This window comes from Miniopterus schreibersii, assembly GCF_964146895.1.
Source record: "Miniopterus schreibersii genome assembly, chromosome: 10".
NCBI classification, from domain to species: Eukaryota; Metazoa; Chordata; class Mammalia; order Chiroptera; family Miniopteridae; genus Miniopterus; species Miniopterus schreibersii.
This window is the reverse complement of record NC_138110.1, coordinates 10,625,412-10,649,631: the sequence shown is the minus strand read 5'-3', so window position 1 is coordinate 10,649,631 and position 24,220 is coordinate 10,625,412. Positions and strand designations below refer to the sequence as shown.

The 24,220-nt window shown below is 48.1% G+C and overlaps 1 protein-coding gene across 5 annotated transcripts in view; it reads left to right on the top strand.

The window, feature by feature from the left end:
* Positions 1–23,729, top strand: part of ABHD12 (abhydrolase domain containing 12, lysophospholipase) — a 60,530-nt gene extending 36,801 nt beyond the window's left edge. For all 5 annotated transcript variants that reach the window (XM_081148718.1, XM_081148722.1, XM_081148721.1 and 2 more), the window contains 11 exons: positions 4,263–4,368; positions 6,767–6,886; positions 9,870–9,900; positions 11,434–11,479; positions 15,555–15,684; positions 16,944–16,981; positions 17,513–17,592; positions 18,691–18,773; positions 20,904–20,982; positions 22,102–22,229; positions 23,079–23,729. In XM_081148718.1, coding sequence (XP_081004844.1) covers positions 4,263–4,368; positions 6,767–6,886; positions 9,870–9,900; positions 11,434–11,479; positions 15,555–15,684; positions 16,944–16,981; positions 17,513–17,592; positions 18,691–18,773; positions 20,904–20,982; positions 22,102–22,229; positions 23,079–23,118 — 881 coding nt within the window. In that variant the 3' untranslated portion in view covers positions 23,119–23,729. The remainder of the gene's footprint in view (positions 1–4,262; positions 4,369–6,766; positions 6,887–9,869; positions 9,901–11,433; positions 11,480–15,554; positions 15,685–16,943; positions 16,982–17,512; positions 17,593–18,690; positions 18,774–20,903; positions 20,983–22,101; positions 22,230–23,078) is intronic.
* The last annotated feature ends 491 nt before the right edge of the window (positions 23,730–24,220 follow it).

The window sequence follows — 24,220 nt, the reverse complement described above, 5'->3', positions numbered from 1 at the left end:
CTGCACAGAACTGCTCCTCTCTGCACATTGCCTTGGGCCTTTTTTGGAAATAGGTTATACATATGAATTATGTATTTGGTTTTTGTTGTTGTTTTTGTTAATCCTCACCTGAGGGTATTTGTGCATTGATTTTTAGAGAGAGTGGAAGGGATTGGGGGGAGAAACAGAAACATCGATGTGAGAGAGATGCATCAATTGATTGCCTCCTGCACACGTGCTCCAACCGGGATCAAACCGGCAACCATCCCGTCGCATGGGCCGATGCTCTAACCACTGAGCAACACCAGACAGGGCAAATAATGTATTTGTTTTTAAAGCAAAAGGCCAGCCAACTCACTTCAATAGTTACCGGGACAACAGTCCTTAAGCCCCTCTTTTTGCTTCCCTGTAGCAGGCCCTGTTAACCTCTGGTAGCTTTCTTTTCTATTCCTTTTCTTATGGAAGCCCCTACAGCCTGCATCATGGAGTTATAATTTGATAAAACCCAGAGAGCCCTCCTGGCCCTCCCCTTGTTGGATCTATACATCTTCCATTGTTTCAGTGTTGCTCCTTGCTCAGTAACTGGGATGAGCTGTAGCCCCAATATTTAAAATCTTCAAGAAGCAGTCAGAAATATCCTTTGCAGCCAAATAGTTTCAGCTTCTCATCCTATCAAATATTTTCCAGATTAGTTTTTAAAAAAGGAAGACAGTAGGTTTTTTTTCCTTCATTCATGTATTGATTCACTGATTATTCATTGAGAACCATTTGTGCAGGATCCTTTCTAAATCATGCTCATTGATCGCTGTGGTTGCTGGTAAATGGTGGATGTGGCCAGATAGTAGATAATGCAAAACAGGAAGGAGGAAAAGCCAGAGACCTGGGTCCCAGCGGCTGGATGAGCCTTGCCGACCCACTGGCATAGGATCCTGTGTGTTGGGTTCCTGGGCCGTGCAGTCAAGCTCTTTGTGAGGTGGATCTTATAACTCCTAGTGGGCGACCTTGCCTACAGGCCAAGTGCTCTCTCCCTACTCCAACCCTGTGTATAATGCATGGGCCTGGAGGATGGGCTCCAGCAGCATCTCAGAGGTATATGATCACACAGGCGGTCAGAGGGCCCTGTGCCCACCTGTTACTGGCCAGCAGGAGTGAGCTGTATTCTCACCCAGGCAGATACCTTGACACTTCTCTGGCCAGCCCAGGTCTCCTGTATCCTTTAACCCCATTCCTTTGCTTTGTGGCATTTCTGCACACTTAGACTAGTAGTGGCAAGGAGGTTCCTCTGGCCACTTCTCTCTAGAGTTGTCTGACCCCCAGGAGAGCCAGGGGCCTCCCATTAGCTGGAGGGGAGATGCATGAACAGCATCTACTAGACTTGGTGCGTTCACTGCCTGCTTTTTCACAATTGTTTCTAAAACACAAAAGTGAACTGGAAGACAAGCTTCGTGGAATGAGTTTGTTCTAGAGTAGAATCTGGTTCCCTAGTTCCTAACTTTTTTCTGGGGTTTGAAAGCTCTCGGGATTAGCTGCTGATCTTCATAAATACTTTTTAGGGGGGCATTCCTCTGAGCTCTGGAGTAGTATGTACATACCTTGGCTGCCTTCTCTCCAGACACAGAATCAGTCAAAGCCTGGAGACTGAGCCAGTGGAAGCCAAATGCCCTCAGCCCTTGATGACACCCACTTTCTGTTTGGCACTGGGACTGGATGTATGTAAGTCCAGCCTTAGGAGTAGAATTGATTAAATGAGTGTGGGTGTGAGGTTGACAGTGGGCACTCTATATGGATATTTAGAGTTTTATTGAGGAAGTTATTTCACCTCACACTTGTCAGATAGGAGCTGTCGTATCCAGTTGGAGCCTTCAGCGTCCACAGCTCAGAACAAAGTCACAGAAAGGAGACTGCAGGAGTAAGTGCCTTCCCAGGCCTCTCTGGTCAGGAACCTTCTCTGAGTCCCATTGCCAGAGTAAAATCAACTCCATGGCATGGCTACATTTGTTCCTAGGTTATGTAACAAATACCACAAACTGGTGGGCAGGCTTAAAACAACAGAAATTTACTCTCTCCCAGTTCTGGAGGCTGGAAGTCTGAAAGCAAGGTGTTGACAGTGCCATGCTCCCTGAGACTGGCACTCCTTGCCTTTTCCCAGCTTTTGGTGGTGGCCAGCAATCCGTGGTGTTCCTTGGTTTGTAGCTTCGCCACTCCAGTCTTGGCCTCCATTGTCACATGGCTACCTTCTCCGTGTCTTTACATTGTCTTTTTCTGTCGTTATCTCTCTCTGTGTCTCAATTTTCCCTTTTGATAAGGGCAGCAGTTATATTGGATCAGGATCTAGCTAACAAGCTTGATTACCTCTATAAAGACCCTATTTCCAAATAGATCACATTCTGGGCACTTCAGTGTATCCTTTGGTTGGGGACACAAGCAACCCATAACAGGGCACTTGGGGTCAATGAGGAGTGAGGAGTAGCTTTCTCACTTTCTGATTAGTCAAGAGTGTGGGTCATGGAGTAAGGCTGCCAGAGTACAAATCCTAGTTCTATCCCATGTGAGCTGGTGACTTAACAGAGCTATAAAACGCTAGTAGTACCAGCCTGTCTCAGGATGGTGTGCAGATTACAAGAGGTGCTGTGGTGATGGCATGAACAACACAGTGCGGGCACAGTAAAAGCACTAGGAAATGTGATGCCACCTCCTTTGATTGCCATTTTTCTTTTGAGAGAAAAAAATAATTAAAGTGTTAAAAATTTATCCTGCTTCTTGGGGAACAGATGTGTTAAGAAGCTGGAGGAGGTACGAAAAGCAGCCCTGGTGGGAGGATTTGTCTCCCTACATGGTCTGAAACATTTGCTCAGGGAATTTCTGAGGAAAGAGCACGTGCATATCCCCATATCCTCAGGAATTGGATACTCTTATTTCTTCAGCAAATGTGTACTGAGCTGCAGTGACATTTTAGGAAGTGAGAGCTAGATGTATAGGTTATGTGGGGGGAGAGCATTCCGGCAAAGAGGGACAAAAAGTGCAAAGGCCCTGGAGCAGGAGGTTGATGAGTGCAGCTCAGGAAGGGTTGGCAGATGAGCACACATTGCTTTTTACTACAAAGATGTGTGAGGTTATTTAATGAAACTACTCTCTTCACCAAAGGAAACTAAAGACGTACAACTTCCTTACAGACGGTGGGATCAGCTAGAAGTCAGGGCAATACTGCTGTTTGTCACTATGCCCTTTAGGAGGTGCCATTTTATAAAGAGTAAATCTCACCTCAAGGTTTTGGGTTTTTTACTTTTTAACTGAATATATCTTCAAATATGTTCACCACAAGCAATAAAAGTACAATGATACATAAGGGAAAAATTAAGCATCACACAGTTTGTTAACAGCCTGGCATGTGTTTTTCTGTATTTCTTTCCAGCCACACATGGGTGGCATTGATGTTGTTTGCTTCTTTTTACAATAACAGTGTGGGATTATGCAGCACACACTGTGATCTTACTCCTTTTTCCCTGTTCCTCACCTGTAATTTGCCAGTTCGTGGATCCAATGATCTCTTATGGCCCCAGGATTTTCCATAGTGTGGGTACACCACAGAATCCTGCCCTATTGGCAGATCACTTGTTACATTTAGGGCTCCTGCTCTGTTGCCCACTTGACAGCCCTTAACTCTGGATGGGTTCTGTGAATTCATCTACTTCCCTGCACCCACACCTTATCTTCTGCCATCCTTTCTGTGTTAAGTGACAGTACCAGAAGCTTCATCTCATTTAACTGGTTTATACTCGTGTTCAGTTAGTTGTCAAGTCGTGTGGCCCCAGCTCAAGAACATTGTCTGTTTGTCACCTTTCCCACCATCCCTCCCACCAACTCCCTGGCTCCAACTTTCAGTTCCAGCTTATCTGATCTGCCTCATTGGTCTCCATGTCTCCAGACTCTCTCATGGCCAGGCTGACGCTCAGGTCTCAGGAATCTTTCCTTCCTCGGTTGTGTCTTCTTACACCTTGAACAATCAGTCTTCAGTGTTTCTGTCCCTAATCAGACCTTGCCCTTGTTGGAGGTTCTGAAGATTCACTCAGTGTCCCAGAGCAGGTTTGCCCACAACCATATCTGAGGCTGGAGGGCCCCATGTACCTGGTATTATTGTGTTGGAAAAGACTTGGCACTTTTTTTTTGAGAGCTTCATGAACTCTGCTGTGTGTGTGTGTGTATGTGAGAGAGAGAGAGAGAGAGAGAGAGAGAGAGAGATCCACCCCCACTAATCCTGGTTTTCATCTCTTTGTCCCCCACAGTGAGGGTTCCTTTTTTCATTGACTTGAAAAAACCACAGGATCAAGGTTTGAATCACACCTGTAATTACTACCTCCAACCAGAAGAAGACGTGACCATTGGAGTATGGTGAGTGTCTGGCCAAGTGGCTGTGGGTCGAGGCACCCACTCTGGACTCTCTAGGAGGCAGGAAGGGCCTTGCACAGTGTGGCCAGTGTTGTCCTTGACAGCAGTCTCTAAAACTCACATGCCATTTTTACCTTCACCCACTTTGTTTCCAAAGCAAAGAGTTCTGCTAACTTTGATCCTAATGGAGCATGATGAGATGGCACCAAACTATTCTGAGGTTTTCAACCAGCTTTGTGAACCAGATTGCTTTTTGTAGAGAGCCTCATTTCCAGGGGAAAAGAAAATGCTAGAAACAAAGAGAATATAAGCACAGAATTGTGAGCACAGGTTTGAGATAAACCATTTCTTTTCAGAGAAAGGAATGTCTACATATTGAAAACAGCTTGATTTCTTTTTACATACAGCACTTTGGTAGTTGGTAACGGTCATCTTTGCTATCTTAGTATTTACTTTTTGTAGCCATAAATTTGAATTCAACTTAAGCTCTGTGGCTTCCTTCTCTTTAGAATATTTTTTTTGTGTGGACAAGTGGGCGTTTTCAAACAACTAAATTAAAATTTACCAACCTTTCTGTGATATTGTGTTGTTTTTCCCCCTCAGAATCACACTGAATCACTGTCCCTTAATCTTGCTGGCGTGTTTTTTCAGTAACCATAAAGTCTCTCCCTGCTGTCTCAGAAAACCACTGTGTATGTGAGAAGCTTCTAAATGAAATGCTGTGAATAGCTTCCCAGTGTGGATTGCGCGGAAGTTCAGGCATTTCTAATAATGGGCCTGGGTAAAGAACATAAAATTAGAAGGGGGATTTTTGTTCTTAGAAGTTGGTGCTGGGACTCTATAGAGTCTTTTGTCATTTCTGATTTGATTTAATCTAGCATTTACTGGCCACTGTGTACACGAGGCACTCTGCTTTTTCATCCAGAGTTGTTGGGTGGGAATTGGTTGGCCCTCCTGCTGGTTAAATGGGGGTTTGTGCTTTGAAGACATGGGGGTTTAGTAAGGACTTCTTTCTCCTGTTGCAGAAGGGGGTTTGTGTTGCTGATACTTAGGCTGAAAGCTCTCATAGCAGTTACCCAAGAAAGTTGTATTTAGTGACAACAATGGCGAGTATCTGGGTAGTGATAGCCAGGCTGTGTGCTTGTGGGCACCTGCTGCCTGTCCATGTCTGTGTCTTGTGCTGTTGGGAGGACAGTGTGGGCCCTTTGGGCAGCAGGCACCTCATCAGATCAAAAGCTGCCTGTCTGTGGGCAGAGTTGTCCACCTGCCAGGACAGAGGTGAGCCCCAGGAATAGGTCCCCTTTTCTCTGGCTGGGAGCTTTCTGGGCCTTTGTCAGTAGCCCCAAATTTGAAGTAGGCTGGCTACTGGAAGTGTGTCAGCTCCCAGTACCTTTAAAATATACCTTTTAATTCCATAGGTTTATTCCACAGAAGAGTGATAATTACAGTGGTCAGAACCACCCAAGATTTTATCTCTGGAACTAGTCAAAAAGATCTATTAGAAATGAGATGCTGGAACTTAAGAGCTAGAAAATAAGAAATTGGCCATTTACTATAGTTTTTAAGGATTCTTACTAGTTAATTTAAATAGGTTTTACAGAAGCACCTTATTAATTCAGACTCTCCCCAGTGATTAACAGTATTTGATGTGTCCTGAGTTAAGATTAACTGGAGCATCTCTTTGAAGGAGGGTTTGGCCAGGTAGGCTGAGTCTCCGAGAGCCTGACCAGGTATGGAATGAGTTGGCTGACTTTGTAAGCTCACCCACGCAACAGGGCGGCCTGCAGCTCCTCCTCCTGCAGACATGGCTTTACTCTAAGCTTGCGAGCAGGCTCTGGAATGTGCTGTGCGTTAGAAATGGTACTGTAAGGATGGCCAGGTTTCTAGTGCAGCTCACAAGATCAGTGTTGTGAACCAGCACATGTGACAACATGATACTATCTTAAATACACTGTGAGTTAAATTGTGTACAGCTTAAAAATATGAATACATATGAGGGAAATGCTGTTGTTCATCTAATATTTATTAAGTGCTCATTCTGTGCTTGTCCCAAGGGAAGGCCTGGTGACCCGTCCAGGTGGAATCTTTCCTCACAGAGCTTCCAGTTCCTCCTGGAGAAACAAACAGCCGGCCCCACACTCCTCTTAACTGGTATCTGTGAGCCTCTGTGGCCCGCAGAGGTCCTTTTGCAGGTTAGGAAATCTCCTATTTAAGCATTCAGAAGCTATCCCTACACCTTGGAGCTCTGAGTTCAGTAGTTATTTATTCTGATGATAGGGACAGTTGGCCTCTTATGTCCACCCATTCCCTGATGTCTGCTCAGTGTGACTTTAACTTCACAGTTGTTCCTTCCACAGTCGTCATCATCTGATCGTGCTGTTCCCTCTGCTTCTGTTTCCAGGCACACTGTCCCTGCTGTCTGGTGGAAGACTGCCCAAGGGAAGGACCAGATGTGGTATGAGGATGCTTTGGCTTCCAGTCACCCTGTCATCCTATACCTGCACGGGAACGCAGGCACCCGGTGAGGAAGAAGAGCCCACACTTGTCCCTACGGCGCTGGCTCCTTTGTGAGCAGTAGTGTCCCGGCCCATTCAGGCTTACTGACCCACTGCAGTGAGGGATCAGGCAAAGACAGAGTTGTTTCCCCAATGGAGAAAACAGAGTGCCTATGGGGCTTGCCAGAAGGGGAGTCTAGGTGAAACGTATGTGAAGCAGTGTTCCCACAGGCTCAGAGCAAGGCAGGGCTGTGTGCAAAGTGGGCCCTGACCTTGTTTCCTGGGGAATCATTGTGTTAAGCAGATGTGGGAAGCTCTGTCCAGAAACCCCTTATCTGAAGCTGACAGTGACTGGAGGAATGGAGGAGGCTGCATCTCTGTCAGAGTGACCCATATCCTTGGCCAGGAGGAGGTGTGTCCTTCCTAATACAATTTACAGGGCAAACTGTCTGAGGGCCTGTGACTTAGAGAACAAGGTTTCTCAACCAGTAAGGGAGCAGTGGTCCCTCAGGTGTTATGGAGGGGGCAATGCTGTGACTTCAGAGCCACTGCATGCCCTGAGGAAAGTTGTCTCCTGTTCAATAGCAGCATCTGTCAGCCTGAGGACTGCAGGCAGGTTAGCACCCTCTTGCTGGCAGGTATGCCCTGCTGGAGGAGGAGGAACACTTCCTAAAAAGGGCAGCAAGTACTGGGAAGAGACAGGGGTGACACTGAAGGAAGGATAGCCAAAGACAGAGGGAGTCCAGCAAAGAGACCCCAGCTGAGCGTGCACAGACGGGTTCATCCTCTCAGGTGTCCCCACCAACCTATCAGGTCGGGGCGACTTTAATGAGTCCTCTGCTTCCAGCTATAAGCCAGCAGTGCCAGTGCATCCTGCTGGGCCAATGATGAAACACAACGGTTCATGGGTCTAGGGCTCATAAAGTCCTTTTCCAGGTTTATTTATCCCAGGTGCTTTTCAAGAGTGACTTTGATGCTAGCTTCAGACTAGCTGGGATTGGAGCTACCACCACCCTTGGTTTAAAGAGGGCTCCTTCCACCCCATATGGTCAGCCTTACTCAGAAGAGTCTCTGTGGGAGAGCTGATGGGGGGTGGGAGGGTGCATTTTCTGAACAAAACACTGCCTGAATCCCTTGGGAGGGTTACTGTTGCTGCAGCTGCCTTAGGTCATGTGAGAGCCAACAAGGAGCTGGCAGGAGGCAGGGCCATCGTCTGGTGCCTTGGCCGTGGTGGCGGGCTGAGGTGTGGTCGTTTTATAGGCAGAAGCAGCAAGAAGAACACTGCACTGGCCTTTCTGGAGGGGAAAGCAGGCCACAGTGGGTGTCTGGGCAGGGAGGCTGTGCAGAGGACAGGAAGGAAGTCCAGAAAGCGTGACCCACGAGGATGGTTTCTGAGCCAGGGGAATAGAGTGCCTAGCTACTGAATCATGCATGCACTTGGCTATTTGCTTCTGTGTCTGGAATAAGCCACAGAGGGTTTCTCTTCTGCTTTTCGAAGAGCAGGTGGCTACAAACAGCTCTTGTAGCATCTTTCTGTAAAGAGAGAATTTTGAAATTCATTGTGAATAAGGTTCAGGTAAGCAATGCCAGTCACACGGTAAATAAAATCTTCCTGTAACTTCAGGCTTAAAGGAATATTGTGACTTTGAAAGGTTTTCTGCTCCCTCTCACTGCTCCAGAGACTGCCTGTGTTGCAGATCCCGCCCGGCCCTGATCTTTGATCAAATTTATGCTGCTCCCTGAGATTCAGATCTCCAGACTGCTGCCACCCTTGTGTTACGCGCTGAATCTTTCTTTTCGCATAAAGAGTAGGGCCTTTGGGAAATTTAGATAAGAGCCACCATGAACTCTTCCAAAGTTAACTGCAAACATTGTGCAGTATTTCCTCCTGGACTTGAAACTCATTTCTTTGTATTTTTGTTTCTGCATTATATTGGTTTCCTCCTTCATCTCATCCTTGTCTCTCCCAAGGACACACCCTCCCCTAACCCTACATACACACCCAAAATGGCCAAAAATGCTCATTATAAAAAAGGAAAACAGCTGAGAAGTCTGGAGAGGGTGAGCCCACCTGCCAGATGCTTTCTTGTCCTGAGGTGGCCCTGTCCTGAGGCTGTCCTGTTCCCACTTTGTCACAGTAACAACTGACAAACAGTTGGACAGAAAGAAGGGATAGATGGTCCTTGGACAAAAAATACAGACCTGTGAAATAATTCAGATCAGTGAAAACCTATTCAGCCTCTAATAAAAAGTGCCCACAAAAACTAGTCTGTTGGAGAGTAACTGGGAGACGGCTATCCTCACATACTGTGGGTAAAAGGCGAGGGCTCTCTGAAGGGCTCAGCAGCGATTGTCAAGATTATGATTGCACACCTTCAACTAATAGTTCCTTGTGTAGGAACGAGTCCCAAACATGGGTCACATGTATCTGGCCATGGCAGCAAAACTTAAGTCAGCAGCAGGTGGGAAAGAGTCAAATGACCACGAGATGAGCAAAACGACCATCACTAAAAAGAATGTAGTTGAGTGTGGGCTGTGATTTATTGAGTTAAAAGTGAGAGGTAGAGAGGTACCTATGGTAGTAGATCTGTGTGGGTGTTTCTCTGCAAGTAAAGAAGTGCCTTTGTCTATATGTGGTCCCTGGGCAATAGGAGACTGAAGGAGGGGCTGGATGCTGAGGCAGGAGTGGGTGAGTCTGCTGTGTATCCTCTTGCGTCTTTTGGATTTTGTACTGAACATATGAATTACCTAGTCAAAAATAAAAATAAAATAATTAACAAATATCTCCAAAGCACTAAGACTATCCCTTGCTTGGCACAGTACTGCTAGAGGCAAGCTCGGGGCTACTTAGGGTATCCCAAGGAGGAGATTACCTGTCCACCATTGACCTCTCCCCATATGGTTTGGGGGACCAAGTCCTTAAGGGCCCAGATGCTTCAGACCCTGGGCCTGCCTCTTTGAGAAGATGCACTAACACCTATTCTTGTTTCCTTCTCCCTGACACTCTAGAGGAGGAGACCACCGAGTGGAGCTTTACAAGGTAGGTGAGGATGACACAGTATGTGGCGGAGAGAGCAGTATCCACACGGTCTGTGATGGACTGAGCAGTGTCTACACAGTGCATGACTGAGGGAGCAGTGTCCAGACAGTGTCTACAGGGTCTGTGACGGAGCGGGCATTGCTCGAGTGTTGTTCCTGTCTGTTCTTCCCAGGTGGCATGAATAGAAGGGAGTCCCCTAATAATTTTGATTGTTAATCATGGTGGTCTTTCCAGCACTGCCTCTGTGGATGACTCCACCATGGAGTGCTTCCTATAATGCTGCCTCCAGGAGTAGTTTCCAAAATCAGGATAAATGCACCTTCTGGATCTTATGCCAGATGTTGGCTGATTACATGAAAGCTGTTTGAAATTGTAAGTATGTTACTCACATATAAAAGGAATGGAGAGGACAGAGGGGTCGGGGAGCTATACTTTACTCCCAACTTGCATGCTCAGGAATTGGGCCAGCCCAGAAGTTTCTCACCTCCACAGGAAGTGCTGGTGGCACTTAAATCAGACTTCAGGCCCATTGAGTGGAAGCCCAGCAGGTTTCCCCAGACAAGGGGGGCTACTGCAGGCAAGCTTGTAGACGTTCCCTTCTACTTAGTCTTTATCTTCGTCAGGTGTTGGGTCTAGAAGCCTGAAATGTGCAGTTGCTCCCAGTGTCCGGGCTTACCGTGCCCATCTCCCTCATCCTCCTCTCGGAGGGGCATCTGCATTCGCTGCAGGACAGAGAGGGGCGTAAGCAGATGTGTGGGAACATTGGTACTGTGCGGGCACTGCTCTGTCCACCATATACCGGGTGGACTGCTCTGGGCTGTGGAGCACTTGTTTCCCTGTGTGGATTGGATCAAGTCAGGAAAGGGATGCTTGGAAAACTGTAGGTCCTATTTTGAGGTTTCTGTTCATGGAATGGTTCACACCAGGAACAGGTGTGGCTCTGGAGACTGTAGGATCCACGGGAGGCTGGGAGCTAGAAGGACACACTGCAGGCTGCCCTGGGGCAGCCTAAGGAGAAAGGAGCAAAGGCCCAGTGGTGACTTTGGGTGACTTGGTGGCTGGCGGCTTCCACATGACTCTGGGCACACCTGAGCCACCCTCAGGGGTGGAGGGTGGTTAGGAAGGAGGCTGCAATAGGGATCTAATGAGAGAAATCACTCAGTCTAGAGGGTTTTTTAGTGACAGAAAAGATTCAATGAAAGCTTAAAATCTGAGATATGCTAGGTTGCAGGTGGAGTTCCTCCTCCTGGGTTGCTGGATGGTCAAAAACCCTGTCGTGAGCCCCTGAATGCAGAAGTGTAGGTGTCTCTCTGAGCCAAGGGAGAGGCTTCTTGCTCACATTGCTGAGGTGGAGGGTATCAGTGTTGGCATTGGGGTTTTAAAAGATCCTACCAGGATTGGGACAACATGATGACAAATCTTTATTATAAAGTTTCCGTTGTGTGCAGGTCATAGAGATAGAAATCATGATGAGTTTCGTAAGGGGCAAGTTACCCTCTGTCCAGGATATATGGATTTTTTTTCTCTTTACAGGTGCTGAGTTCCCTTGGTTACCACGTGGTCACCTTTGACTACAGAGGTGAGAGTTCTTTTCAAATTGCATCCCCTGGCCCTCCCACTTCCTCCTGTTACCAGACAGGGGACCTGACTCTTGGTGGTTCTTCCTGTTGGTAGTATGTGGGTTCTTCATGCAGGAAAAATTTCACAACATAAGTCCAAGTGAATTTTAGAGGATGTTTATTAAAGCTGGGGACAGTGAAACAAGAAAGAGCTGGGGAAATGAGCCTAGGATGGCCTACTTTGGCTCACTAAGAAGTCAGAAAAAAGGGGGCTTTGGGGACAGGTTAAGGGGGTTTGCCTGGGATGAACTACCACTTCCCATTGCTGCCCTGGTTGCAAGCCTCGTGGGGTTCCTTAGAGTTTAGGAGATGCACGCCTGTGGGGAAAGGAGAAGGGGGAGGGAAAGGCTCAGGCATGCTCCTGGGAATGGGCATGCTGGGATCTTCGTTTTGAGGGGTTTTAAAATCTGGGTGTTTAGGGGAGGATCTCAATAGAATATTCATCAGCTGTATGCAGACTTTACAAAATGAGATTTATGCCCTAGCCAGATAGAAGGGTCCCAGGTTCGATTCTGGCCAAGGGTGTGTACCTTGGTTGCAGGCTTGATCCCTGGCCCTAATCAGTGTGTGAGCTGGAAGCAACCAATCGATGTGTCTCTCTCACATTGATGTCCACCCCCAACCCCCTCCCCCCCCACACCAAAAGCAATGGAAAAAATATCCTCGGGTGAGGTTTAAAAAAAAAGATCTATTCTCTTAACTTTGTCCTTCGGTGTGGTCGGCAAAGGGCACTAATTGGATTTCTGCTATCTGCCAGAGTAGGGTGATTTAAGCTAATTACCCTCTGGAGAGGAGAAGTGCAAACCATTTACTCTCAAGTACTAGGTGGTTGCAGACTGCCTGGCATCTAGATTTTCTAGATGGCTGCAAACTGCTGTTTAACTATCTCAGTTTCCCTATTCTGCTTGTCCTGGCTTACTAGCTGGTCTCACTCCAGCTAATGTTTGATGTGCAACTAGCAGGTTCCTGACCTGTAGTAACTGTGTATGAAGGTAGGAGGAGGAGGACAGGTTCTTCAATGAGTGCCCTGCATACAGAAGCCAGGGGCGTATCTCTTGTAGAGAGGTACTGGTGCCTGGAACCCTAGCACATGCCCTCTGTGAGCAACATTTTAAATGCGGAAGATTCTAGCTCTTTTCTTTATTGGACTCAAGACTCTGCAGCTAGATATCAGATACATTTTATACTCAGGAGAGCTTGTCTTATTGAAGTTATGAAAACAGGAAAAAAAACTGCTATGAGAGAAGAAAGATTCTTGTTCTTGCCCCCTCAGAATTTCTTCTTTCTTGACTAAATCAGAGGGCTTGCCAATGAAGAGATCAAGAACCCACAGTTTGATATAAGCTAAGAACATTCTACCTCAATGAGCCAGGAAAATACTTTGTATTAGTAGTGAGCAGCTGTGTGAGAAGTGTATGCCTCCCCATGCCTCATTTAGAGAGAGTAAAGGGCTGAAGGCTACCTGGCTGACTTACCTTGACCTTCTTCAAGGGCACTATTGTCCATATCCTCAGAACGAAGATATGGGTGTTGTGTTAGTTTCTTGTTGGTGTAACAAACTACCACAAACTTACTGTCTTAGAATCGCACAAATGTATTACCTTGCAGTTCTGGAGATCAGAAGTCCAAAGTCCTTAGATTCTGGGCTAAAAATCAAGGTGTTGACAGGGCTGGTTCCTTCAGAAGGTTCTGTGGGAGAATCTGGTTTCTTGCCTTTTCCAGCTACTCACTGCCCCCATTCCTTGACTATTGGCCCCTTGTATCTGCATTACTCTGAACCTGACTTTTGGGGTCTGTGAAACTGGACACGCTGGGTCTGGGCTGCCTGTCACTACTTCAGCCAGTTAAGCAGAGACAAGGTTGACTCATATATGAGCATTTATTCCAACATTGCCAGCAAAATGGGAAAACAGAGGGATTTGTTCACATAAAATCTGCTCTGTCTCTCCTTACTAGCTGGCTGATTATATAGGAATAAGGAAGGAAGGTTGCATGCAAGAGGGTGGGTGGTGGTGGCGGGAGGATGGCTATAGGGTCTGTGGTCCGTGTGTCTCCTTCCAGGATCTTGAAGTCTCATAACAAAGTAATTTTCATTGGTGTTAAAACCCAGTTTTACCTGTTCCTGGGACCTGAGAATGGTCAGCATTCCTGAGCCAAACTCCCAGAAGGGGTCAGGCTTTAGACACAGCAACCAAATCAAAGTGCATCCTGTCCTTTGTTCTCAAAGTGCATTTTCTTTTCTGAGCAATAGACCCATCCAGGCCCCAAGGTGTCTCTTTATCTTTTTACTGCTGTTTTTCTTCTTGCAGCACATCCTCCAGTTTCCCAGGGTCTGTAAGAAAACCTCTTATCTATAGTTAGGTGAATAATCATTAAACAGCTATAGTCCTGTTCCTATTAGGTGCCCTCCCCCTTTCATAGTCACGGTCAACAGCATGATCAGCTTCTCTGCCCCCAACATCTTGGGTCGTTTTCTGGTTATTTTTTACCTTTTTATTTTTATTTTTTTTAAATATATCTTTATTGATTTCAGAGAGAGAAAGGGAGAGGGAGAGAGAGGGATAGGAACATCAATGATGAGTCATTGATTGACTGTGAGCCCGCAACCCGGGCATGTGCCCTGACCAGGAATTGAACCCCGATCGCCTGGATCCTATTCGATGCTCAACCGCCGAGCCACGCCCGGCCGGGCCCTTTTTCTTTTTTGTTATCTGTCTCTCTAAGGTGATTTAAACCACCTTCTTTTAGATATCTTTGGTTGGGAAGGATAGATCTTGTGATTTATTACCTGGCTGTTAATTGCTCAGCCATTCTGGCCTTCTGTCCAGCCATTTGTCTCAGTTTCCTCATTCCACTTTCCAGGGAGTTTTCCTAGTTTCTTGCTAACCTGCCTCACTCCCACATAACAACATGCTCACAGGTTCCAGGGATCAGGTTGAGGCTGTGGACCTCTTTGAGGCCATTATTCTGCCTACCACAGGAACCGCTCTTCCGTGGAGGACCCGTCAGTCAGGTAGAAAGTTAGGGTTGGGGAAAACTCTGAAATGAGGATCTGGAAAGTGGTTCTCCCATTCATCTGTTTCTCCATGCTAAAAAGGGCTTTCTGTTCCTGCTCTACTCTGTAGCCCTCAGGATAATGAGAAATGCCAGCCGCCTTCCTGCTTTTCCGCCCTGTGCTTCTACCAAGAAATGAAATCTAGTATACCAATTCTTACTGAGTCTCTTCATTTCTAAGCCCTACAAGAGAGAATGTTCCACTTATAAGTGTCTCTCCCTATCCCTGCCTCCCGCTTGTGCCCTGAGCCTCTGTCTTATTTTGTCTCTCACATGATTTCTTTCCTAATCTGGTGTCTGGGATGTCCAGGGGAGGTGGCTTATTGTGCCCACTTATTCTGTGGGTTTTTGCTTATGCAGCAGAATCTGCTCTTTCTGAACCTTATGATACTTTCAGATCATTTGATGATGACTCACTGCTGAGCTGGTAGAAATGACAAGGGCACTTTACTTTTCCTGGAGCCTGGGTGGAAGGGCCCTTGGGTAGGACCCAAAGTGGAGACAGACATGTTTGGCTTTTCTCTGTTAGCAGACAAGATGCTTGGAGCCTTTGCCTCTCTACAGAGTTGCCTAGAGCCTGGAATTCCCCCACCTACCCTGTCACCCACCTGTTTCTCAGAGCCTCTCCTCCTGAGTCCATTGGCCCCTCATCCTGGGCCAGCCACCAGCAAGCCCCCAGCGTTGGTGGAGGTTGATGTCCCAGCAGGACCACGCCCTTCTGCATTGCTGCTTATCAGAACTCGGTTGTGACAGCCTTTGGGTTCAGGGGATGTAATTGGGTAAGGAGGTGGGAGAAGTAGGAACAGGCTTGTCCAGACAACCTGCATGTGGAGCTATGGATGGTGATGGTGGTGACATCAGAGATTTGTTTTGCCCCTAATTGCCTGGGCCTGCCTGTTAAGAAAGAGGAGGGTTGGACCTGCCCTCAAGAGGTTCAGTGAACTGGGTTTGACTTCCTTCTCTTCTGCTTCTCTCCACCAGGTTGGGGTGACTCTATAGGCACCCCGTCAGAACGGGGCATGACCTATGACGCACTTCATGTTTTTGACTGGATCAAAGCAAGAAGTGGAGACAACCCCGTGTATATTTGGGGCCACTCCCTAGGCACTGGGTAAGAGTTCCCAGCATGACATGGCCTTTGGGGGAGCATGTCTTCATGGGGCAAATTTCCACTCCCTGAGGGTACCCTGGTGGCCTGTGGATCCTGTGGCACCATTAGTTCCAACAAGCCTTGTCTCTCGTCCACATGTAGGGCAGGGGATGAAGTGCCACAAGAGACCACAGGGGTTTGAACTAGTTTAACTCCTCAATCCAAGAAGTGACTCGAGACACACATGGGCAGTTGTAGGGTGGTCTCCTCTCCTCAGAGAGGATGGGCAGGCTCTCCCCAGTCCAAGTTTCTGCCCTTGGGGAGACAGAGCAGAGAAGACTAGATGGGGTTCAAGCTTCAGACGTACCTGGGCTCCGTATCCCCTGGTCTTGGACTGCATGTGCTGGCCAGCAAGCCCCAATCCAGGGCTCTGATCACTGCAAGCCAGGGGAGTTTATAACAATTGGGCCACATAGGCCATACTTGGCTTACCAGAGAACTCGGGGGAGGCAGTAGTACCAAGACAGGAAGCACTTTAACATTCCATTTGGGGTCACCTGAATTGTTTCTGCTGATGTGAGGTTCAGTGTGTTTTTGAAAGTTGGCAGCTTTGTCTTTTCTTGCTGCCTTTCCTTCCAGTGCAGTGGCTGCGACACCATTCTCAAGTTGCTGCTTACCTTGGATAGCGTGCTGCATTTGGGCTGGGTCCTGCAAGCTGGGCATTAGTCTGGGACAGGGCGTTCTGGCTTGTCCTCATGGGGACAACAGCCCATGTGCCCTCAGAGAAGTGCCCAGGTGTGGGGAGGAGGAGAGCAGGCCATCCTGCCATGGTTGTCTGCAAAGGACCTGCCCAGTGTGGTCTTGGGACAACAAGAAGCCCCCAGAACTGTGCAGGTAGACCACAGCCTCCTCTTAGCTGATTGGGCGGCCCTGTTCCCTGCTGGCCCTGTCTCAGCAGCACTCACCCCGACCAGGTGTGAGCCAAGGGGCAGTGCCGCGCAGCCTGAAGGATGCTGTTCCTGGTGAGGCTACAGAACATGCCTTGGAGACATGAAGGGTGGTTGTCATCACCATCCTTGTCAGAGGGGTTGGCTGATGGCTGGGGCAGCTGGACCCACCCATAGTCGTGGAGCGTTTTTGTCCCCCCACCCCCTTCCCTATAACACTACCAATTGCTTCACAGACCCCACGGCTTCTCTGGTCACTTTCTAGTATTAGAACAATCTCGTGTAAAACAATTTTTGTCAAAATTCAACTAAACTGGTTTTTTGTCTTTTCAGAGTGGCAACAAATCTGGTACGGCGCCTCTGTGAGCGAGGTAAGGGCTTATGTGTGTGGGTATAGGCTCCTCCTGGTCCTGGGGCTCCCTCAGGGCAGGCAGAGTGTTTGGGCGCTGGCTGTGTTCCAGGCCCTGCTGTGAGTTCTTGTGAAGTGGGTGCTTGTCCAGGCAACATGGTGACTGTGCTCCGAGTCCTCATGGAGCCCTTTGAGCTGGGTATTGAGGCCAGGACCTGGGCAGACCCTCAGCTGACCTAAGCCTGCATCCGCCATGGATTCTTGAGCAGCTAGTGCAGCTTCACCAGGAACTGGGCTCCAAATAAGCAGCTTTAGCAGATACAGTTCTCAGGAGTGACACAAGGCCACCAGAGGAGGTCCTCTGTGTGGGTGCTTCTTGCATGCCAATTGTGTGGGCAGGCCTGAGGGGGTGCTGGCCAGGTTAATACCCTAGGTTCCACTGTCTTTTCTGGGGGAGCCACCCTCCCACGGGCCCTCCTGGGGGCTATGGAACTTGTGTTTTGTCTGGGCTTCTTGCCTATCTCACAGTTTCCTGTTTATATTACTAATCTAGAGACGCCTCCAGATGCCCTTATATTGGAATCTCCATTCACTAATATCCGAGAAGAAGCCAAGAGCCATCCGTTTTCAGTGGCAAGTACAGATCTTATTAAATATTGACTGACTTCCATTAAAATAATTACGATAAAGTGACTATAGTAAGTATAAAATAAAACAGTAATCATAATTATTTAAATATTAAAATGTGTACAGATTTATTAAAAATTAATTCTTGTTCAGTTCTGGGCATTGGCCTACTCCAGAGCTGCCCAGGAAGTTTATAATGTCACAGCCAGGTAGGACGGCTTCACAGCTGGGTCATTTAGGGCAGCAGGACTCACAGGAAGCCTTGCCCCTATGGCATGGTTTGCCCATCCGGCACCGTTGCCCCATTGGGCTTAGCACAGGCTGGGTGCTGTTACCCCAGCTGTTTCCCCAGGGGTGAGCTGGTAGGTACCCTCACTGGCTGCCCCCACAGACAGCGCTCAGCAACCAGGCTCGCGCCGTTGTATCTTGGGGGGGAAGCCTGGCTCACTGGGGCCTCTCTGTGGCCTGTTACTTCTTCCTCTGTCCCACTGCTCCCTAGTGAGCTGCTTTCTGTGTCAGCCCACCTGACCTCACGCAGCTCTGTTGCAGACCAAGGGTCCTCTTTAGTCTTTTTTGATGTTGCTTTTCTCCTAAGTTGTATGGGCTCTCATTTTCCTTGGGGTGGCAGCCCTGATGTCTGTGGGACGTCTGATCTATAGGCTGCTGCTCTGAGGTGTAGGAACCCCGTTTGCGGAGAGTTCTTGCTGCATCCGGTCTGAGGTCCTCTTGAGCAGGGAGTCTGTGGTCAAGGCATAGAGGGGCACGGGCACCCCAATGGTAGGGCTGCAGGTCTATGGTAGGGCTGCAGGTCAGTATTCTAGGAAGCAGGGGTGTCCCCTGGGCACTCAGTGTCCTCTGTCTGAACCCTTGACCTTGGCCTTCTGTGTGGATATTTTGTTGGTTGATTGATTTTAGAGAGAGGAAGGGGGGAGACAGAGAAACATCAGTCAGTTGCCTCCCGACGCACCCTGACTGGGGATGGAACCCGCAGTGTGGATATGTATCCTGACCAGGAATCAAACCCCCCTCTTATGGTGTGTGGATCACACTTCATCCAGCTGAGCCAGTTAACTCTTCCACACATTGTTTTCATGTTTCCTTCAGATATATCGGTACTTCCCCGGGTTTGACTGGTTCTTCCTCGATCCCATTACAAGCAATGGAATTAAGTTTGCAAATGATGAAAAGTGAGTACTGTGGTAGGGCAAGCAGAGTACTTTGTCTATATGGCTTTTATTTGAAAGTATTTTGGCAAAACCAGAATTCCTGAATAGGTGTTAAAGCATAATAGTAACTTATTCAAAACATGACTTTTCCTCAGCCATTTGGTTGATGTTGGTTATGAAAAGATGTTACAAAATTTATTATTAAAAATATTTCTATTAGCTAAACCAAAAGTAAATATTCTAGTTAAGGACTTATTCTTTGAGTAATGTTCATATTCTTTTGACATTGTCTTTTTGATATCTTTACTTCATGTGTTTTAACTTTTTTTTAAAAAAAAAAAGGAAAAGAAAAAATCTTTAAATATTCAAATGATATTTAAAAATTACATTTTGAAACAGAATATTGAAAAATAGCATATTTTCCCCCTCAAATGTTTTGGTTTTAAAAATAAAAATAAAACAAACTAAAATTTGATCAAATATTATAAGCAAAATACCTGCTTTGTTTGTAAATACTGTGGGGGTTTTTTTGGAACTTAAGAATTATCTGAATACACTGGGTGTTTTCTAAATAACAACAGCAATGAGTGCTGCCCTCCTCTGCAAGTTGCCTCTGGCCCTGACCCCCAGCTGAGTGGTGGCAGCTGTGGGGTCCAGCAGCACTTCACCCTCACAGGGCCCAGCACTCACCCACTGGAATTCAGGAGCCCCCTCTTGGTGTTGCCAAATTCTTGGCAAGGTGAAGCATATGAGCTAGGCCTCTTCCAGAGCAGGTAGAGGTAAGACAAACTGCTTACAGTGGAAAATCTGAAAAGTAGACAGTTCAAAGTTTGACTCACACACCAGAAACACTCCACCCTGGAAGTGGAATGAGGCAAGAGTGTTTGTGCATGTGTGCCACTAGCAGAAACAGACTGCCAGATGGTCTGGGCACCTGTGGGGTGACAAGTCCCATCCCAGGTTCTGCCAGGTGCCAGGCTTGTCCTGGCACTGGCCTCATGGAGCCCCCAGGTCAGTAATCAGTATGGAATCGCCAAGACCAGGTGGGTGTCATGTCCACCAGCTCACCGTGAGACCCCTGTGAGGCAGCCAAGAGACACTTAGCCTATTATGTGGTTTGCTGAAGGGTTTGAATTAAGTGAACCTATTGAAAATGTTCATTTACTTGTAAACATTCATGAGTGACCTTATGTTATCTACACTAAAGAAAAATTAGGGGGTATAGGTACTTTTACCAATAGATTCCTAGTAACTTTCATTTGCAGTAAGTTTCTTGGCCCACCTAAAATATTCAGTTTGTAAATATTGTTAACTTTTAAAAAATGTCTACTGGCAAAAATAATTTTCACTTTTCAGAAAATATGCAGGAGCCAGATTTGGTAATCTCTCGATTTGATTGATATCTATCTAGAATAGATGTTGATAGAAACATCTAAGAAATCAACTTTTAGTTCTCTAATAAAAAGAAGCCCACCAATTTTGATTGAAATGACACTATATAAATTTTCATTTGAGTTTCTCAATTGTATCTAGTTACATAGCAGTTTAGAAACTTTTCTGAGACTGACTTTATCAGTAATCTGACTGACAAAGATTAAATCCATGTGTATATGGTTATACATTTTTATTTTATTGAACTAGCCCAGGACCGTTTCAGTGATGGAAATTGTGTGCCCTCTGGTTTAGATGAAACAGTCCTGGACTTCTCAGAAATTTTTTTTTTAAATATATCTTTATTGATTTCAGAGAGAGGAAGGGAGAGGGAGAGAGAGAGAGAAACATCAATGATGAGTCATTGATCCACTGCCTCCTGCATGTCCCTGACTGGGGATCGAGCCCGCAACCCAGGCATGTGCCCTGACTGGGAATCGAACCGTGGTCTCCTGGATCCTAGGTCGATGCTCAACCACTGATCCACGCCCGGCCAGGCTCAGAAATCTTGATGAAGTCTCCCACAGTTGTATAAATTGGACAGTTTAGGAATTTTTAACTTTAAACAATCATTTGGCTCCTTTAAAAAAAAAAGAAAGCAGCAGCCCAGCAGAATTAGAGCTGTTAAACGCCATGATGAAACACAAGGGTGGGGCCAGGGGGCCAGCAGACCCAGCCATCTCCCTGGGATCTTGGTCTAGTCCTTTCTCCTCCCCACAGTGTGAAGCACATCTCCTGCTCCCTGCTCATCCTGCATGCTGAGGATGATCCAGTCGTGCCCTTCCATCTTGGCAGAAAGGTAGGTATCTGTGCAGCCCCTGGTGTGGGGGTCATCTAGCAGGCCCATGTTCGGGCTGGACTGGACATAGGGAGATGTGCAGGAGGGGCCTGCTGCTGGCAGGGTGGGGGGCAGGGGTAGACAGCTAATGCCGTCCACAAGAGGAAGCATGAAAAATAAGCAAATGTCTCCTAGGTCACAGTAGTGTCCTGGCCTGACAGAGACATGACTACAAGGGACTCAACTGGGAGGGCCTGCCAGTTTGGGCTGGAGGATAGGGCCCCTTGACGACGAAGATCCTCCAGCTCCAATTCAGGAGTCCCAGTCAGTAGTATTGACACAGAACCTCTCATTTGTTCTCCTGCCTTTGGGATTGGATCAATGTCAGAGGAGTACCATGTTGTCATGGGGCATCCCCAAGTTGCTTTTGCTGAATTTGCTTTGCCTTTGCTGTTTGGAAGTGGGGTTAGCTTTGTAGGTGAGTGTGAGGTAGGAGACAACATTGCCTGGCCATGGTGATAAAGAGGGGCAGGGGCAGCCTAGAGGGAGTGGTGCCTGGGCTACTTCGGCCTCAGAACAGGCCAGAGGTACAGGTGGGTCTGTCAGTGCCAGGTTTCTTTCCTCCAGCAGGTCTGGGCACACAGTCTGGCTGTCCTAGAGGTAGGAGGAGGGAGGGGCTGGGCCAGGACAGAATGTGAGCAAGCTTGTTGACTGGCCTTGATCTGGGCACACAGCAAAGTCTGAGGCACCTGACCCATCCCAGTCCCCAGGGCTGAGCCATCAGGGCTGCTCCAGACTCTGAGACCACCACCCCATCCTATGGCATGTGGCTCTTTCTGTGGTGCTGGCTCATTGACCTCACTCTCCCCTAAGGAAGGGGGGGGGGGGCAATCTGAGAAACAGGTGTGGGGACAGATAGGGTCTTAAATGGAAGGCCAAGGGGGCTGAGCCTGGGCTGGACTCCTGCCAACGCCTCGGTCCCTGGCCATGGCAGGTTGCAGGGCATCAGTGCTTTTTGAGGGGGGCATGAACTACTCTGCAGAGGCAGCAGCCACTGACGGACCTTTTGAAGGGGAGGCCACCAGGAAGTTCACCACAGGGCCACCATCTCTGGGCACTGGCCCATTTCTCCCTCCCCAGCTCTACAACATTGCTGCACCCTCTCGAAGCTTCCGAGACTTCAAAGTTCAGTTCATCCCCTTTCACTCGGAGCTCGGCTACAGGCACAAATACATCTACAAGAGTCCTGAGCTTCCTCGGATACTGAGGTGAGATATTCTGTTCTCAACAGGGATGTTGTCCTGGGTGGTGACAGCTCAGGCCAGACATACAGCAGGCTCATCCCCTAAAGCTGCCTCATTGGGGTTCAAGAGTCACCACTATTCAAGAGCCTTTTATTTCCCCATGGAAGGGCTGAGAGTGTTTATCACCCCTCCCTCCTGGACTGTTCCCAGGATCTCCCTGTGGTACAGGTTGTGCAGACCCACAGAGACACCCCATATAGGGGTGCTCCCAGCACACAGACATCCGTGTACAGGAGCCCCCCCCCCCCCCCCCACACACACACACACTCTTATGGGTCTGGACTGGGCCAGCTCCTCAAAAGCATGTTTGTCCCCAACTGCTTCTTGGAGGGAAGCTGTGCTCCTGGTTGTGAGTTCACCCTTCCTGGGGCTTCTGAGCCTGGGGTACTCAAATCAGCCACCAGCAGGTTTCATCCCATGAGTACGTCACACTTGCTCTTCTCTGGCTACCTTGAAAGTTCAGAGGCAAAGCTACGTTTCTTGAGCAGTTTGCCATTCCTTGCACATGGACCTGGGTTGTTGAGAGGGACAGTGAGCTGAAAGAGGATGGGTTTGCTCTGAGGTTGTGACTTTTACCTATTGTAAAAGGAATATTTTATAGAAAATTTAGACCAGAGTATAGCTCTAAAGAAGAGCAGCTCATAACCTGAGTCTTTCTTCCTGCATGTCAGGATGTGACTATGTGATGCTATTGGTGCTGTGGCTGATGTCCTTCGGGCTCCTTTTCCTCTTCATACGGGCTGTGTGAGGACTAGGGGAGACAGGATCTCTGGTTTGGACTCGGATTTCGCTGATGGTTGTCCTCTGGTCTAGGGAATTCCTGGGGAAATCAGAACCTGAGCTCCAGCACTGAGCTCACTGCCTGAAGGAGCATGAAGACCTCTGCCCTCCTCCCCATTCCTCTGGCCAACCCAGCACCCTGGCGCCTGGGTGCCAGCATCTGCGATTCACCTGGAGAGAGGACTTGGATGCCAGCTAAGGCAGGTAGAAGAGGCTCCAGCATACTGGTGGCCAGGAGCTTGAATTTTTGTGGAAAATGTGAGTGGCAGGCATGTGGCCCTCTCCCCTCCTTGCTGCCACGCAACCTATGCTCTTGTTGGAAAGACAGTAACACAGCAGGCCAGCCACCAGCTGGTCAGTCCCACACTTCCTGAGCTGGGAATGGAGAATGGGGCAGGAGGTATGAGGTCTTGGGACCACTGAGCTTTCCAGAACCACCCATGAGAATGTGGGGTTCTTCTGCCCCTCCCAGCACATGCAGAGTGGACTCCAATGGTTCCACCCTCCCCTCCTGCCCTGTGCACCCTGCTTGCCTTTGGTGTCCCTGCCTCCCTGGGCGGGTCCCACTACTCACAGCACGGGAGGTGCCTGTGATCTGCAATTCCTCCTCTTCCTACACACCTGTCCATCTAACCTGGCCATAGACTGAGCATTTATTTAATAAAATCCTGGTGGTGGTCTGTCTGTTGCTTCTGTTGCTTTCTCAGTACTGCCTCTAGCCCCACCCAGGACCGACCGGCCCCAGGCCATTCGCAGAGCCTGGCCACATGGGCGGAAGGGTGACTGTAAGTTAGAGGAAGAGGGCCTTTCTTTCCTCCCTCCTTCCAGGGAGGGGCCTTCTCCAGGTGTGGCAGATGGCATTTTCCTAAAATATAGGCCAATATAGGTGACCCTTTCCATACCATGTTTAGCAAGCTTATTGGATATGGCCATATCAATGGATGGGCATAGGGGTTTCACCACAGACCTCAGATAAGCTCCTGGCTATTGAAAGGACAGGCTGCTGGAGTGCAAGGACTTGAGTTCCAGCCTATGAGCATCTACTCCTTCATTCAGCTGGTGGTGGCTCTTGTCTTGTTTAGCTTTTTGTCAAACCAGCTTCTCTGTTCCCCTGGCACTGGTGACCTCTCAGAGAACTGTGACTTAATAAGAATGGGGCCTTGAGCTACCCCCTC